The sequence below is a fragment of the Pyxicephalus adspersus genome, chromosome 4 (genome assembly GCF_032062135.1).
Source record: "Pyxicephalus adspersus chromosome 4, UCB_Pads_2.0, whole genome shotgun sequence".
Classification (NCBI taxonomy): Eukaryota; Metazoa; Chordata; class Amphibia; order Anura; family Pyxicephalidae; genus Pyxicephalus; species Pyxicephalus adspersus.
In genome coordinates, this window is record NC_092861.1 from 33,882,425 (window position 1) to 33,897,361 (window position 14,937).

The 14,937-nt window shown below is 38.1% G+C and overlaps 1 protein-coding gene across 2 annotated transcripts; it reads left to right on the forward strand.

The window, feature by feature from the left end:
• The first annotated feature begins 460 nt into the window (after window positions 1–460).
• Window positions 461–10,371, forward strand: THAP4 (THAP domain containing 4). 2 transcript variants are annotated; one of them, XM_072407819.1, is made up of 6 exons: window positions 461–768; window positions 2,522–3,453; window positions 6,781–6,940; window positions 7,101–7,210; window positions 9,619–9,722; window positions 10,090–10,371. In XM_072407819.1, the coding sequence occupies exons 1-6, from the start codon at window positions 692–694 to the stop codon at window positions 10,207–10,209; spliced, it is 1,503 nt and encodes a 500-aa protein (XP_072263920.1). In that variant the 5' UTR covers window positions 461–691; the 3' UTR covers window positions 10,210–10,371. The 2 variants fall into 2 exon arrangements, with proteins under 2 accessions (XP_072263920.1, XP_072263921.1); XM_072407820.1 differs by lacking the exons at window positions 461–768; window positions 2,522–3,453 and adding an exon at window positions 5,060–5,212.
• The last annotated feature ends 4,566 nt before the right edge of the window (window positions 10,372–14,937 follow it).

Genomic DNA, 14,937 nt, shown 5'->3' on the forward strand with positions numbered 1-14,937 from the left:
ATAAAGTTAGCGACTATACTGTGTTTGATATTAGAAATATGGATTTATCAATCAGCAGAGCAAAAAAGTTATAAACATAACTATTTTATTTTCTACAGGCATTTCATAAATATATAAAATGTTGGAGGTGGTTAAGAAATTTTCTAGCCTTCTTTTTTTAGGAAATGGTTTTACCAAATGCTATCACAATTTTGGGACTCCCAATAATATTTTTATATATTCTCTTACAGTATACTATGTTTACTAAATTGGTCTAATATTTAGTCTGGTATATGGATATTTTATATATTGATTTTCTGAGCACAATGTGGGCACAACATAGGTCACTTTCAATGTTCTTAGACTGACAGCCTACCATGATTATTTAGTATGCGTCAGCTGACTCAGAATTCTCCAGTAAAATGCAGCTTTCCTGTCACATGACTAGAAAAGAATACAAACATGAAAGTGAAGAAGTAAAATGTTTGTACGGAAGCTACACGTTTGTTGTGGGAGGAACATCCAACTTTGGATTCTTATAAACGTGTATACAGTTTAATGGGATTATCACCTTCCCGATAATTTAAATACAAGCGCTGGCGGATGACAAAGACCAACGCTGCCGTACGGGACATCTTGTTTTCCGTACAGCGAGAACGCTTCCGGGAGCTAGGGCGCTGCCATCTTGTACGGAAGGACATAGGGGCTGGTCATGGTGATATGCTGTGCAGCGCCCAATTGCACCAATCGGCAAGGGAAAGGGAAGAAGGGGGCCGTGTCCTTCCACAGGTACAACCTGTCACTGTCCACTGCAATGATAGAACTAGGGTACACACCAGTACTAAGCAAGTTATAGCACTCCACCAGTGCATATTAAATTCTGATTAGGTATTCATTGGGTAACAAAAAATGAAAGTTCACCTTCTTGCTTTTACATTTTAGAGGCTCAGTGTTTTTTTCATTTTTTATATATTTTTCGTATATATATATATATATATAAAACACGTAATTGGACCTGATTTATTAAAGCACTCCAAAAACAGAGAATACCGACTATCATAGAAGAATCTGGGCGATCCAGTAAACTTGGAATGGTTGTCATATATATATATATATATATATATATATATATATATATAAATATATACCACACTAAGGATCACCCTTGGACTCCTTAAGCAATTTCAATATAAAACCTACCTAAACAGTCATACGCCCATTCTAGCAGCCAGCTATTGTCCTCTTCTTAAAAACCAAATTGATCCTGTGTTCAATTGACACTGTGAGTGTGTTTTGATCTTCTCACAATATTACAGAATACCTTGATCTCTCAGAATCCCCCGAGGAAGCCCCTAGTGGGCGAAACGCATCGGGTAATAGGTGATCAACTGTGTATTCTGTATATATTACCCAACATTTGCACTATTGTTGTTTTTAAATTTGATGTAGAGGGCATGCTCTAGTCCCACAAGTGTATTAGCCCAGCAAACCACTGCGGTAAAAACATTTATGTTATTGTCACTTGTTGTTGTGCCTATTCTCTATCCCTTCTTTGTATCATTTTGCTGAACAATGTAGGCTTGGCAGTTTATAGAAACCTTCCCATAGTTAACTAACCCATATTTTTGGTATTCACGTTCATCATAGTTTGACAGAACAAAAAACCATCCATAGTTACTGTGATGCGCACTGGCAATGGTATCTCCCCTAATCTGTTGGTGCCATTTTCACATTTAATCCTTTTAGATAATAAATGATCTTTTTAACTCCTTTTGTTTTAAAAACCAAACTAAAACCTAAAAATTATTTGTAAGAGCAGTCAGGCTGATAAGTGACTGCAAACCCTGTATACATGTAAAATGATCAATGGAATATGTATATCATGGCTTAGATGTGCTTGCACATAACCCTACAGCTAATTCCACTATTCTCTTAATTCAGCAAGGGGGAGGGTCAATAAGATGTAACCATGTGACACCCAAAGTAGGAAAAATATAATGCCAAATTCTATTTCCCAACATACCTGAATTACAGTTGAAGCCCTGTGCCTAGGTAAGAAAAAGCAGAATGGGTAGTCATAGGAAATAAGTGGTAGGAAATGGTAAATTCTATTAACAGGAAGCTAAAAGGCACAAGAGGGTCCTGGCTGTGTGGATGGGTGCACAGCTACACCATTTTTGAAGTTGTAAAGTTACAAGGATAATAGTTTACATTAATTAAAATGATTTGCTTTTGGGTTTAGTTGGGCTTTGATGCCTTTTCAGATCTAGGAAATCCTTTGGTAATACAAGGTAAATCCATTTGCCAGATTGATCTGAACCCCTGGTTATGTCAACGTCCTGATCTCTAAGCCAGGGACTAACTTAGAATCAGTGTTTAGATATTGGTTCTTTGCTTATAGTCAGTTGCTCAGAATCAATGCAAGCATTTCCCTTCTTTAGGTATCTGATGTATTCAGTTTTCAATAAAGAAGTTTTTTTATATGTACATCTTATATGTTACATTATATCTCTCACATAAGTATTATGCTTTAATATTGCAGGTTCCCTCTTAAGGATGCAGCTCGTCTCTATCTCTGGACAGTGGCCATAAAGCGGATTGACTGGACTCCAGGACCTTACTCTTTTCTGTGCAGTGAACACTTCACATTGGATAGCTTTGTCCCACGTATGCCAGACCAGCACCCCCTTCTTAGACCAAATGCTGTTCCCTCCCTCTTTAAAAATGGTAGGGAAAATCAACGAAAAGGAGCCAGAGAAAAGCACCTTCTTTGTAGTGGAAGAACAAATCAGGAGCAGAAGAGAAGAGGATTGTCCTCTTTAGAGAAGAATACATCACTCGTGTACTCAAATGAAAAGGTTATGAAGGAAAATGAGCTTCACTTTAACATTGTTGGTGTCAACCCCAGTTTTCTACATAAAACATCCACCCCAAATACAGTTTGTAGATTTATCTACTCATTGCATTCATATAGCCGCTCTTCTACAAACTCCTTATTAAAAAATGTTGTAAATATGAATGCTCCATCTCATCTGGACACAGAAATGACCTGTGGATATTTGTCTGCACAAAATAATCAGCTCCTTACCACTATGGTACAGGATAATGAATGTTCTTTTTCTCAGGTAGATAATTCTCAGGAGCTGTTATGTCCTACAGAAGATAGTAATAGCACTGAAATGGTCTCCATTACCAACGATCCTCCAGAGTTGAAGGAAACCGAGATGAACACTGAACTCTTGGAGTCTTGTGAAGTTTGTGTGGAGGAGTCCTGTGATTTTACAGGTGAACCGGATGAGTTTCTGTCTCAAGCAGATGATTTGCTGGATTCCAACAATGTTAACTTGTTACATTCCTATTGCTCTACATCTAAATCCCTTCCTAGGAAGAGACACCAGTCCCTGACAACAAACTGTGGTTTAGGATGGAATGGTGGAGAATTTTGCAGAGATCCAATAAATTTTGGTATACAAGGTATGAACAACTATTTCTTTTACTTCTCCATGTAGGATGACTTTTTATCCACCTATGTTAAACTGGGAAGGAATAAGGATCCTAAACCATCCTCCTAAAAGTGTCAAGTACTGCCACCACAAAAACAAGCAAGATATAATACTCCAACAAAGAACAGAGAAAGCTTTAATAAAGTGATTTGTACAAAAGTCAGTGTGCATACAATAGGTAAGAGTGCTCTTTCCCATTTAACAATCCATGGGATAGAGGACCAAATAACTATACATATACCTAAGAATTCACAATTGTGGCAAGTCTAACCTCTCATGTCTCACTAGTAGGCTCCCTCAGGGAATGTGCTAAAAGTGTTAACACATAGTAACTACGTGGGTTTTTTATTATTATTACTAAACAGGATTTATATAGTGCCAACATATTACGCAGCGCTGTACATTAAATAGTTTTGTGCGGAGATGAACAAAATTCTTCAAAGGGGTGGGATCCAAAGTATTCAGAATAGGAACCTGGACAAATAGTTTGCTGCTGGAGAGATACTCAGTGTGGTTGGTGGGTAGAACAGCCAGGGTCCTTTGAAGGATTTTCACCCCCTCGAGAACTTCAATTCATATTACGATACCCTGAGGGGTTGTAATTTGTACATGCTCCCCAATGATCTTTTAGTGATTGAAAGAATGCATATCTATTTAAATGGTGTATTTTCAGCATGTTTAATTAAATATTAGATCCTCACTGAAACAGTACCTACAAATAAAAACAATACCTATTTGAAAAAAAGAGTACTTTTTTCAACAATTTATTTTAACTAGGGGGCATAGGTATAAAAATACTAACAAATCATATCTGCAATAAAGATAAACACAAGTATAAGAAACAACAAAGAAATGTTAATTTTTAATTAGGGAGGATTGCTGGATGGAAGACGTGTCTCCCCATTGTATAGGGCATGGAGTCTTTAAATTAATGGTGTAAGCTGGGGAAAGAGTCCAGAAGTAGAGAAAGCAACTCTGCATGGGGTTTCTACTGCTTAGTTTATTTCAGGACTCTGGAATAGGAAGGAAGGTACTAGGTGGGCCTTTTCCATTACAGCCTGGGTACATCCCTGGGTTTGGCTACAGCAGACTTGAGATCTGCTATAAGTAGCACAGGTGTGTGGTCATGCTGATGGGAATGGTAGCAGGTAGGCTACAAACCAAGCCTGTAAGGGAGCTTACATCTGCTTAATAAGGGGGTGCAGAGTAAGTAAAATCAACAGCTTTCCCTACAAAGAAACACCGCTTCTTAGTAAGCTCCTATACAGGCTTTGCAGCATGTAAAATCATTATAATATATATATATATATGTATATATATATATATATTTTTTTTTAATTAAGTTGAAAGCTTTTGCTTTGTAATGGATCTGGTTTCTGTGTATAAGTGACAGCCCTGCTGGTGTTCTCCAGCATGTATTTAGTCTCTTGTCTCTGCAGAGAGGAATGTCCATATAATCATCAGGAGTTTATATTTAGGATGAAGGGAGCTCTGCATACTTGTGCTATTTTTGCAAGCTGGGTACTTCCTCAGCTAATAATGATCTCTTCATTGTTTTACGTTATGTAACTCAGTTTGACAGTCAGCTGTCCCAGTAGCCAAAACATTACAGAGTCATTATTGACTGCTCTGTAACCTGAAGCTCCAAGTCCGCTTTGCACTGCTTCTTTGTGATGTCACATCCTGATAATCAGAACAAGGAAGAGAAATGTCCTTGGAGCCTAGCACAGGTAAAATCAGTGCAATGACTGCTCCATAGGGTTAGATCCTAATATAGAATATACCTACGTCTGTATTAAGTGTAAGCTATGTGTATTGTTTTATCAGCAAACTCAAACAACATAGCAATATCATAGTAAATACATGGCTGTGTATAGGTTTCATTATTGTTCATATGAGAACATGCAAGAGATTTGTTTGTGGTGTATTCTACTGCAGCATACATTGCCGCTCATTTTAGCAGGTTAGCCATTTCTCTAGTTTAGTACCTTAACTATTAGTATTTGAGCAACTATTCCATTTCATACCCGTATATGACAATGGTGACTAGGAGGTGAAATAAAATCCTTTTAAATTATGCAGCATTGCAGACAAATAGTATGTTTTGACAAATTAACCTCATTAGTGAATTAAAAGGTTTCCGAGTAGGCAGTGTCAGTGGTTAATTGCAGGTCCCAGGCTTTGGTAAGCTGGGTATGCTGGGATTTGTAGTTTCTTCACACCTTCACAAGACCAGGTTGCATTACATATTACGCACAGGCTCTTAGAAGGATTATACCAGTCATTAATTAGCTTTTTCTTACAACACATAAAATAGGTTGGTAAAACATTTTAATAGAATCAGCCAAAACTTTAAAACCACCTGCATGTGTGTGTATGTCCTTTACCTGCTGCAAAACAAAACCACTCTGACCTGTCAAAGCATAAACTCCACAAGACCTCTGAAGGTGAGATGTTAGTAGCAGATCCCTGAAGTGACACTGCCTCTGCCAGTCTGTCTTCTTCCCATAGTGCATGCTAGCAATCACTTTACCTACATACACACGTGCAATTATTGTCGTTGGAAAGGATCTTTCACAAATCTTTCCAACGACTAAGGACTGCACGATGCATGAACAAGTGCTGTACATACAGCACCGTTCTGCTCTATGGGGAAGGGGAGAACGACAGAGTGGCACCCTGCTGCGCGCTCTCCCCTTCCCTTGCATTAAAATCGTTTGTCGCCCATTGTCCGTGGATTTGCCAGGATGGTTGTTCAGATGATGGATGATGGGTGCTGTACACACAACAGATTCTTGTCCAATATCGGCCCTGAGCTGATTTTGGGGCGAGAACCATTGGCCATGTGTACCCAGCCTTAGACTTACAAAAGTTGTTCAGACCCTTACATGTGTTTGTTTTTCCTGCTTATCTTAAATGAATACCTTCACTTGCTTACCTACCCCCCCCCCCCCCCCCTCCTGACAGGTGCCATTATGAAAGGATTATCCTTGATAGTCACTTCAGCAGTCAGGGGGTTCAATAATTTGGCCGATCAGTGTATTAGTTAAAGATAGATGCCACATATATTTCCTTTTTCCTCCAAATATAAATGAAACGTAAAATGCCATGAGTAGGTTGGATGTGTTCCATGTATTCCTTCAAAAAAAAAAAAACACTTTTCTTTATTACAGTTATTTCTTGATTGCCCCACAGCCTCCCCAAGTCATATTTTCCTGTATCCTCTAAAATAATACAAAAACATTTTATTATGCATACCTTTCCTATTCACCAGACCTGGTAACATCTTACTTTGCAGATTCACCACCTTTGAACCCTGCTGTAGCCCCTTTGGCATGGATGCTGGGGACCTGGGTATCGGATCCCCCTGGAGAGGGGCAGTTCCCTTCTATAACGTCATTCCGTTACATAGAGAAGGCTGTCATATCGCACGTTGGCCAGCCTATGCTGAACTTCACGTGAGTAACCTGCAGAAGATTGAATTGCTGTTTCCTAAAAAAGTAGCACAAATTATAACCACTAAATCAGTCATGCAAGTGTTAAAATTATAACATTATAACTAGCAAAGTATGTGAGAGGTGTGTGATAAAAAATGACATTCATGGTAGTGTTATGCAGGTTTTGTGCCTCCAACCCTGAAACTGGGAAGCCACTGCATAGAGAATGTGGATTCATCCGTGTGAAGCCAGGGACCAACCAGGTGGCATTTGTATGCGCCCAGAATACAGGTGTGTATAGTGTAGTGGTTTTGTTTTCTTTAAACCTACGTATATTGATATTCTGCATTCTAAACAGGTAATTAATAGATTCTAAGATCTTGAGTTAATGTTATTAATAAACAGGATTTATATTGCGCCAACATATTATGCAGCGCTGTACATTAAATAAGGGTTGCAAATGACAGACTGTGACACGGGAGAAGAGTTGAAGTAAATGGCTCTTTATATGCAATAATACATAGTTCAGCCTTTTGGTAGTTTTACTAGGGCATCCAGAAACATCTGTATTTATTTTAAGAGGACCATCCACATTAAAGTTATTATTTATCCCCCTCTATTCTGATGCCTTTGGGGCTTTAGGGTGTTCTGGCACCTTTTGTTGCATTCTTAGTGATATTAAATTCAGCAGTAAGAATGGCTTGCTATTAGTGGCCAAATCCCAGAAGCTCAAACACAATCATACGGATCACCGTGTGATTACAAAACCATCACAATCTCCCCAAATCTGAAATATTCATTTTGGGTAGACTGACCTTTAATGGCCTTTGCGTTAAATATTGACACATACAATACATTTAGACCCACAAACAGATTAGGATAGAGCCTATTCATAGGTTTAACAGAGCTGTCTTGCAACATATTGCAAAGCATGGTAACACACTACCATTCTTTGTGGTTTGTTGTACTGGAAGAAATGGTGCTTGCCAGATTTTGCGTTAATTCTGCGCAGTTGACAGACTATTAATTTGAATGGGCTTCCTTTATGCAAAGCAGATAACATACCATAATGTGCTAACACATACAGATGTGAATGAGCCCTAAAGCAAAACTGAAATGAACATAATAAAGCTTCATGGTCAAGTCTTCCACTGTTTTATAGACCAGTTATGTTCCGATATTACATATTTTTTGACCTATATTCATGCCATACACTAAAATAGTGTCATTGTATATTCATTGACTACTAGTGTTCAGTGTATAGATTTATACTTTTTGCTATATATATATATATATATATTTAGGTATACTGCTGTTAGTGTATATGATGTTTCACTGTAAAAATAAGCAAATCTAGAGACTTAATTCTATATGAATTACTTTTGCCCTAAACCTAACTTCGAATAGAGGCCTAAATATTTACTGCTCCATTACATACGTTGGGATGCTGAGAAGTTCCTGGCTTTGCTCAGAAAGAAGAGAGTTATGAAATACCAGATTTATTCAACATATGCCCCTCTGAGACTGATGCACTTGGTACAGCATAGTTGCAGCTTTTCTAGACAGTTCAAATAAAAGTCCTTTGGTTGGCCCGCAAACGAGCTCTCAGCAGCATCTTTGACGTCAGAAATGTCCTCAAAACGTTGCCCCTTCAGGTGTTTCTTCAAATTCAGGAACAGATAATAGTTTGAAGGGGCCAGGTCAGGTGAGTAGGGGGGGTGGTGGACCAATTGGAAACCCAGGGTGTTCAATTTGGCGGCCACAATGTTGGACGTGTGCGCAGGTGCATTGTTCTGCAAAAAGAGGATCCCTTTGGTCAACTTTTCACAACGTTTCGTCCTAATTGCCTCCTTCAGCCGGTGATACTAGAGCCCTGAGGTAGGTAGTCCACCAACAGAATACCGTCTTTGTCCTAGAAAACGGACGCCATTACTTTTTTGGCCAATTTCTGGGTTCGGAACTTCTTCGACCGCAGGAATGTGGCGCCATTTGTTTGACTGTTTCTTGGTTTCAGGATCATAGATGTGGAGCCAGGTTTTATCCTCAGTCACTAACCTAGCAAAAAGTCCTGTGCAGCTACAAAATGGGCCAAAACAGCTTTGGAAGCTTCAGCTTGTTCCTTCTTCTGATCAGTGATCAAACATTTCGGCACCCACTTGGCTGAAAGCTTGCGCTTGTCTAGGATAGTGGTGATAACAAATCCAACACACTCCCGTGAGATGTCAAGTATCTGGGCTATCTTTTTTGCGGAAATTAGCGGGTCCTCAATAATAAGCTCATGGACAGCATCGCAGGTTGGGGGGCGCCCACTGCGGGGCTCATATTCAATGATGATATGCCCAGTCTTGAAACTAGATATCCAGGTTTTGACAGTGCTGTAGGAAGGACACTTCTCCCCCAGTGTTTGTGACATCTCAGTGTGAATGTCCTTTGCTGACTTTCCCTTCATGACGGCCCGTAACTGAAATGACGTGAAACTTGCTTGTGCCTCTGCCATCACAGCTTCTCACTAAAAGAAAAAACAGTTTTAAGAATTGCAAAGACCTGATATTTGCACAGTTACATACTAAGATATTAGGCTGTCATATGCCCCCACACTCATTTATCTATTTCATCTGGAAGGGGGCAAAGCAGGGAACTTTTCAGCACCCCCTCGTATTAGCAACACACATTTTGCCAACTTTCTGTATGTGCTTTAGGTGTTGTAGAGGTGGAAGAAGGAGAAGTGCAGGGAGAACAGCTCACTCTGACCTCACACTCACTCAGCAGAATAAGCTTTGCCAAGGAGCCCCATGTGCAGCAGGTAAGAACACAAGTGACTTATTCTATTTAATAAAAAATCTATTTATTATTGTAATGCATATGTTGTATGTGTTTCCTTTTTTTCCAGATGTAACATAAATCATTTATGACAATACAAAGATCACAAGTGTATATATGAGGTTTGTGTGTACATAGAATAGGTGTGGGTATTGTTTACATTTTTATTAAGTTGCATCCCCCATGTGAATGTCATTGCTTTGGGATTAAGGTTGCCCAAAACTTGGTTACATTTCATATTGCTGGGATGTGATCGCTTGTGGATGCAAAACACAAAAAGCTTTTTTTAATACTTCTTTATAATCTATAATGTTTGTTATCATTCCACTAAAAAATCTTTTTTTCTTTAGATATCTCGCACCTTCTGTCTGACGCCTGAAGGAAAACTGGAACAAACAGTCTCCATGGCAACTAGCACACAAGCCATGGCTCCTCACCTACAGGTTACATACAAGAAAGTGACCACATAACCACTTCTGTCCAATGTATGGAAATGCCTTAAAGTACACAGAACCTCATCGTTTTCAAAGCTGCTGAATGTTCAGACATATCTGAATAAAAAACAGAACCAGAGAATTATTGGTCCTCTTGTATCAATATAAACTGTTTCTACATTAAAAAGTTGCAAGTAATTTATGTTTGATAATTATTATTATTATTATTATTAATAAACAGGATTTATATAGCGCCAACATATTACGCAGCGCTGTACATTAAATAGGGATTGCAAATGACAGACTAATACAGACAGTGATACAGGAGGAGAGGACCCTGCCCCGAAGAGCTTACAATCTAGATAATCACAATAATTTATTGAGGGGAAATTTCAATAATACTTGGAACTAGGAATATTAATACTGATAATTTTTTTGATGATTTTTTTTAAAAAAGATGAATACATTTGTAAAATAATAATCTTCCCAATGGTGGAGGTTCTGATTCATTGATCAGCTCATGGTTAAGTGAAGTACTATTGTTACTATTATCATTAGTTACATTATGTTTTGTGTTACTAAAGAAATGCAAAATATGGGTTTACATTATGGGTTTACTTCATTTGAATCGAAGACCAAAGAAGAAACGATAGTTATCAAAGTCAAACATTTTCATGCCATTAAATACACAGTTATGGTCATACTTACCTAAAAGAGCATCAGAGAAATAAACAAATAAAATAAAACAATCAGATGAGAACCGGTATTCGCGATGCAGGATGACTGTTGTAATGGTGGAAACAATACTGAACATGTACGGCTCATACAACTTAAGACTACATTGACATCATGCTGCGCCTCCCTTGTTTTTCTGTCTTTAGTACAGTTTGTGAATTTAGTAATAAATAAGCAATAAGCAATATAAAGGTGAAAATTGTCATTCAAAAAACAAGAATTATAAAATTGTAAAAAATTACAAGAATAATATTTTTTTTTATTACTAAAACACAAATTGCAAATAATGTTCAATTTTTTCTGTGGACCACCAAACTTTTCTTATGGACCAGTGGTTGGTGACCACTGCTTTAAGGGTATTTTTACATTATAACAGCATATGTACCTAAACTTTCTTGACTTTGTCCTATGGTAATTCTCCAAACTAGTCAGGAAGAGGTAAGGTCAGCATTCTGAGCTAGACATGGTCATTTTAATGTTCACAGTCCAGGTTCCATGCCACTACTGACAGGCCAAAGTAAATCAGCAGGGGATGCTCCCCATCAACCAGAAGTCCATAAGAACACTCCATTCTGGTTTCTATAACATCAGTGAGAGGTGTATTAGTAAATAGCCCCACATTGGGGAGTGGAGAGGGCATCTAGGGGTGTATTTGTATCTCAGGTCAGAAATGTAGGTGAGAGCTGTGCTGGGATTTAAAGTGAAATCACAAAAGCTTGATTATGATTCTCTGATGCAATGGAAGCCAAAGAAAAGATTGAAAAGTTTAGCCACAGCATTCATGATAGATTGTAGAGGAAGAGTCTGGTTTGTGGAATACCAGAAAAAAGGATTTCGTAGTAGTCCAGGTGAATGATAAGTGCATCTACCGGGAGTTTGGCGGTCTCCTGGGACAGGTAGGGAGTATTCTGGAGAATTTGCAGCAGAAAGGCAAAGGATAAGGATTTCCAAACAATATTTGATATGTCAATTAAACATTGATGATCAATTCTTCCATTTTGATTGGGTTTTTCAAATCTAAAAATATAATTACATTGCATAGTCTACAAACACCCTACACTATTTCCATGGTAATGCATCCTTTAGCCAGTTGCTATGCCATCTCTGTGGAAGGAACTCCTACTTTTGAGCGTGGTCACTGTCCACATCTATCTAATTGTTCTAGCACACATGTACTGCTCCTACAGCCATTTGGAATGGTTCAGTCAGAAGTATTATTGGATATATTGGATGTCAGATGATTGTCGCTGGAAACAACCTTTTGTGATCATATCCAGTGATAGATGACGGAATCAGCACTTTACATGCATTGCCATTCTATTCAGAGGGGAGTGGATTCGTGGTCAGTAGTTCATTAATCCACCACAGCCGTGCAGATCTCAGGCACAAATCTGAGGTGAGTATATAATTTTCGGCTGTTAATTCTGCAAGGCATAATTAACTTAGACTGTCCTGGCTGACGTCTGGCTGCATTGCTTTTTATCTAACTTACCTGAAAGAATTATACACAAAGTAGGCTCAAAGTTAGAATTACTGCATACTTGTTTGTGTTAGTTACTCAGAATGTTATAAACTCTGAGAGAGCCAAGTAGCTAGAATTTTCAGAAGTATGTGGCCCAATGGCACTTTTTATATTTTTCTTATTTCAGTCTTCCTTTAAGTATGGACATCTAAAGCAACCTGCAAAGGAACTGCACAATAAATTAAAAACTAAATAAAAAATAATAAAAGAAATTTGTAGACTAATTCCACTATACTCACCTGTCCCTATTCCATCACAGGGCGCCATCGGTCATTAATTCCCGGCAAGCACAGAGGAAGCCAGGATTGCTGGGTATCCTAAACCAAAGCTGAACTGCCCATGTGCAGTTTAGCTCCCTGAGCTATCAGGGAAGTAGGATGGATTATCACAGAAGAAACATCACCTGTCCCTTTGTGCAATAACCATTTTTAAAAGTGGAACTTTTGATGATTACAAGGGAGGGAAGGCACTAGACAAATTACACAAATCCACTTGTAGATCCACAATACATGTATTCAGTATTCCATGTTTTTGTATTTAACTTGCTAAAAAGAATTACCTCTCTAGTGGTAGCATGAAAAAGCCACACTATTCCTGCTACAAACCGACACTGTACTGCAAAACAGACATGTCCTTTTTATGTTTTTTTTTTTTTTTTTTAATAAAATTACTGTAAATGTATATTAAATTTATGTAGCATACACTATTTAACTGTAAATAGTGCTTACAAAGGCGTTAAACCAGTAGGAGGCAATATAATCTCACAGATGTGAATGGCATCCGCAGTGTGAATCAGTGAAACTTCATAATGTGAGCAGCATTTCAATACATAGCATATTATGCCAGCACACACAAATACATACATATATGTCTTTTTTAAAAGCATTAAACTCTGCTCATCACAAGAAACATTTAAAATGCAATATCTAATAAATATTGCCTTGGAATAAAGGAGTTGCTTGGTTAAAGCAAGCACATTTTCTCTTCAATACAGTTACTTCCTTTTTAATAATCTAGGAATGGTGTTATTAAACTTTGACATTCCTTCCTTCCTTGTACATTTCTCATTAGCTTGTGTCATTGGCTTTTGGTCTTTTTTGTACTATTAGAGTTGCAATGTTGTTAATCTTAGGTGGAATTCTATTCTATATGTCATTTAGCAGTCGCCAACCATTTAAATCTGTGTACACACTCCTAAAACTCACTTTTTTTAAGTGTATATTCTTCTCAGCACATCTGACTAATGTCAAGGCTGTGATACCACATTATCCTGCGATAATTTGCCTTCCATCTGTGTGGCTGGTGCAAAAATATTTATTAGATATCATGTAACACAAGAGTAGAAACTAATGTACCCCTTTCCTGTCCATAGGATGTAATGAGAGGCTAAGAGGTGAACAACTTAGCCTTCAAATCTTCCATTAGACTAAACCCCACTCCACTTCTTTTTCATGTCATAGTAATGTTGAATGTTGAATTGCTAATGTATTCTCCTTACTGAAGTAAAATATTGAAACATCAGTAATATGTATTGTACTGCTCAGCTCAGGAAACAGTGGAAAAGCAGCTACTTTACAGTATGTGTATGCAACCTATGGCGGCCAAGGCACAAAAGGCAAAGTGTGCATCATTTTCCCATGGGTTGTCAACTACTTTAGCAGCATAGGTGTAAGGTTCAGCATCCAAGGTTACCAGCTCTTCTGTCTACCCCTCAGCCCATTCCTGCCCAGAACACTAAACATAGGATCTGTCCAGAACTGCCAAGGCAGATAGATGACATATAACTTGCATTGTGATAAGTGCTTAGCTTTCATCTGTTGTCTTCCATAATTAAGTCATTGACAGCCATTGAGGATGTCTACAAATACCAATGCAATTGGCCAAAAACATATTTTCTATGCCTCCGGTGGTTGAAATCTAGGCAGCTCCTCACATTTTTCACCAGCAAAGGAAACCCACAGCCTCCTGGTCATTTCCTCAGCTTGACCCTGACTTTGAACATAACCCTTAGCTCAGGTATACCTTATTACACTTATATCAGTGGAATAAAGACTATGTTGGTAATACTAGCACCAATAATATAACCACGCTGAACATTTCATGAGGGCAAAGAAATTTATGTTATAATATAGCAACACTGAAAATGTTGGCTCCAGTTTGCAGTGCAATCAACTCCATAAAAATGTTCACACCCAGATCAGCTTATCCAGTCTGTAATAAAATGCTGATTTTCAGACAGAACAGGACTTGTATCCAGGATGTGAAGTTCAGGAAGAAGGAAGTCTTAAGTTAATCAGGTAAACAGAGCATCTGGGAAGAAGCAGGATTATTTATATATTTAATGATGTCAATGTGATGGGTAAGAACCTGAAGTTCTGAAACTGGGAAACAGCTGCATGTTTATCAGTGTTCATAAAATATCTGACACCTTTTTTCTAAATTACACATATTCCATAAAGGGCTGAACAATTGTATTGTTACCATGAGACAAAAGCCAGGAGTCAAAA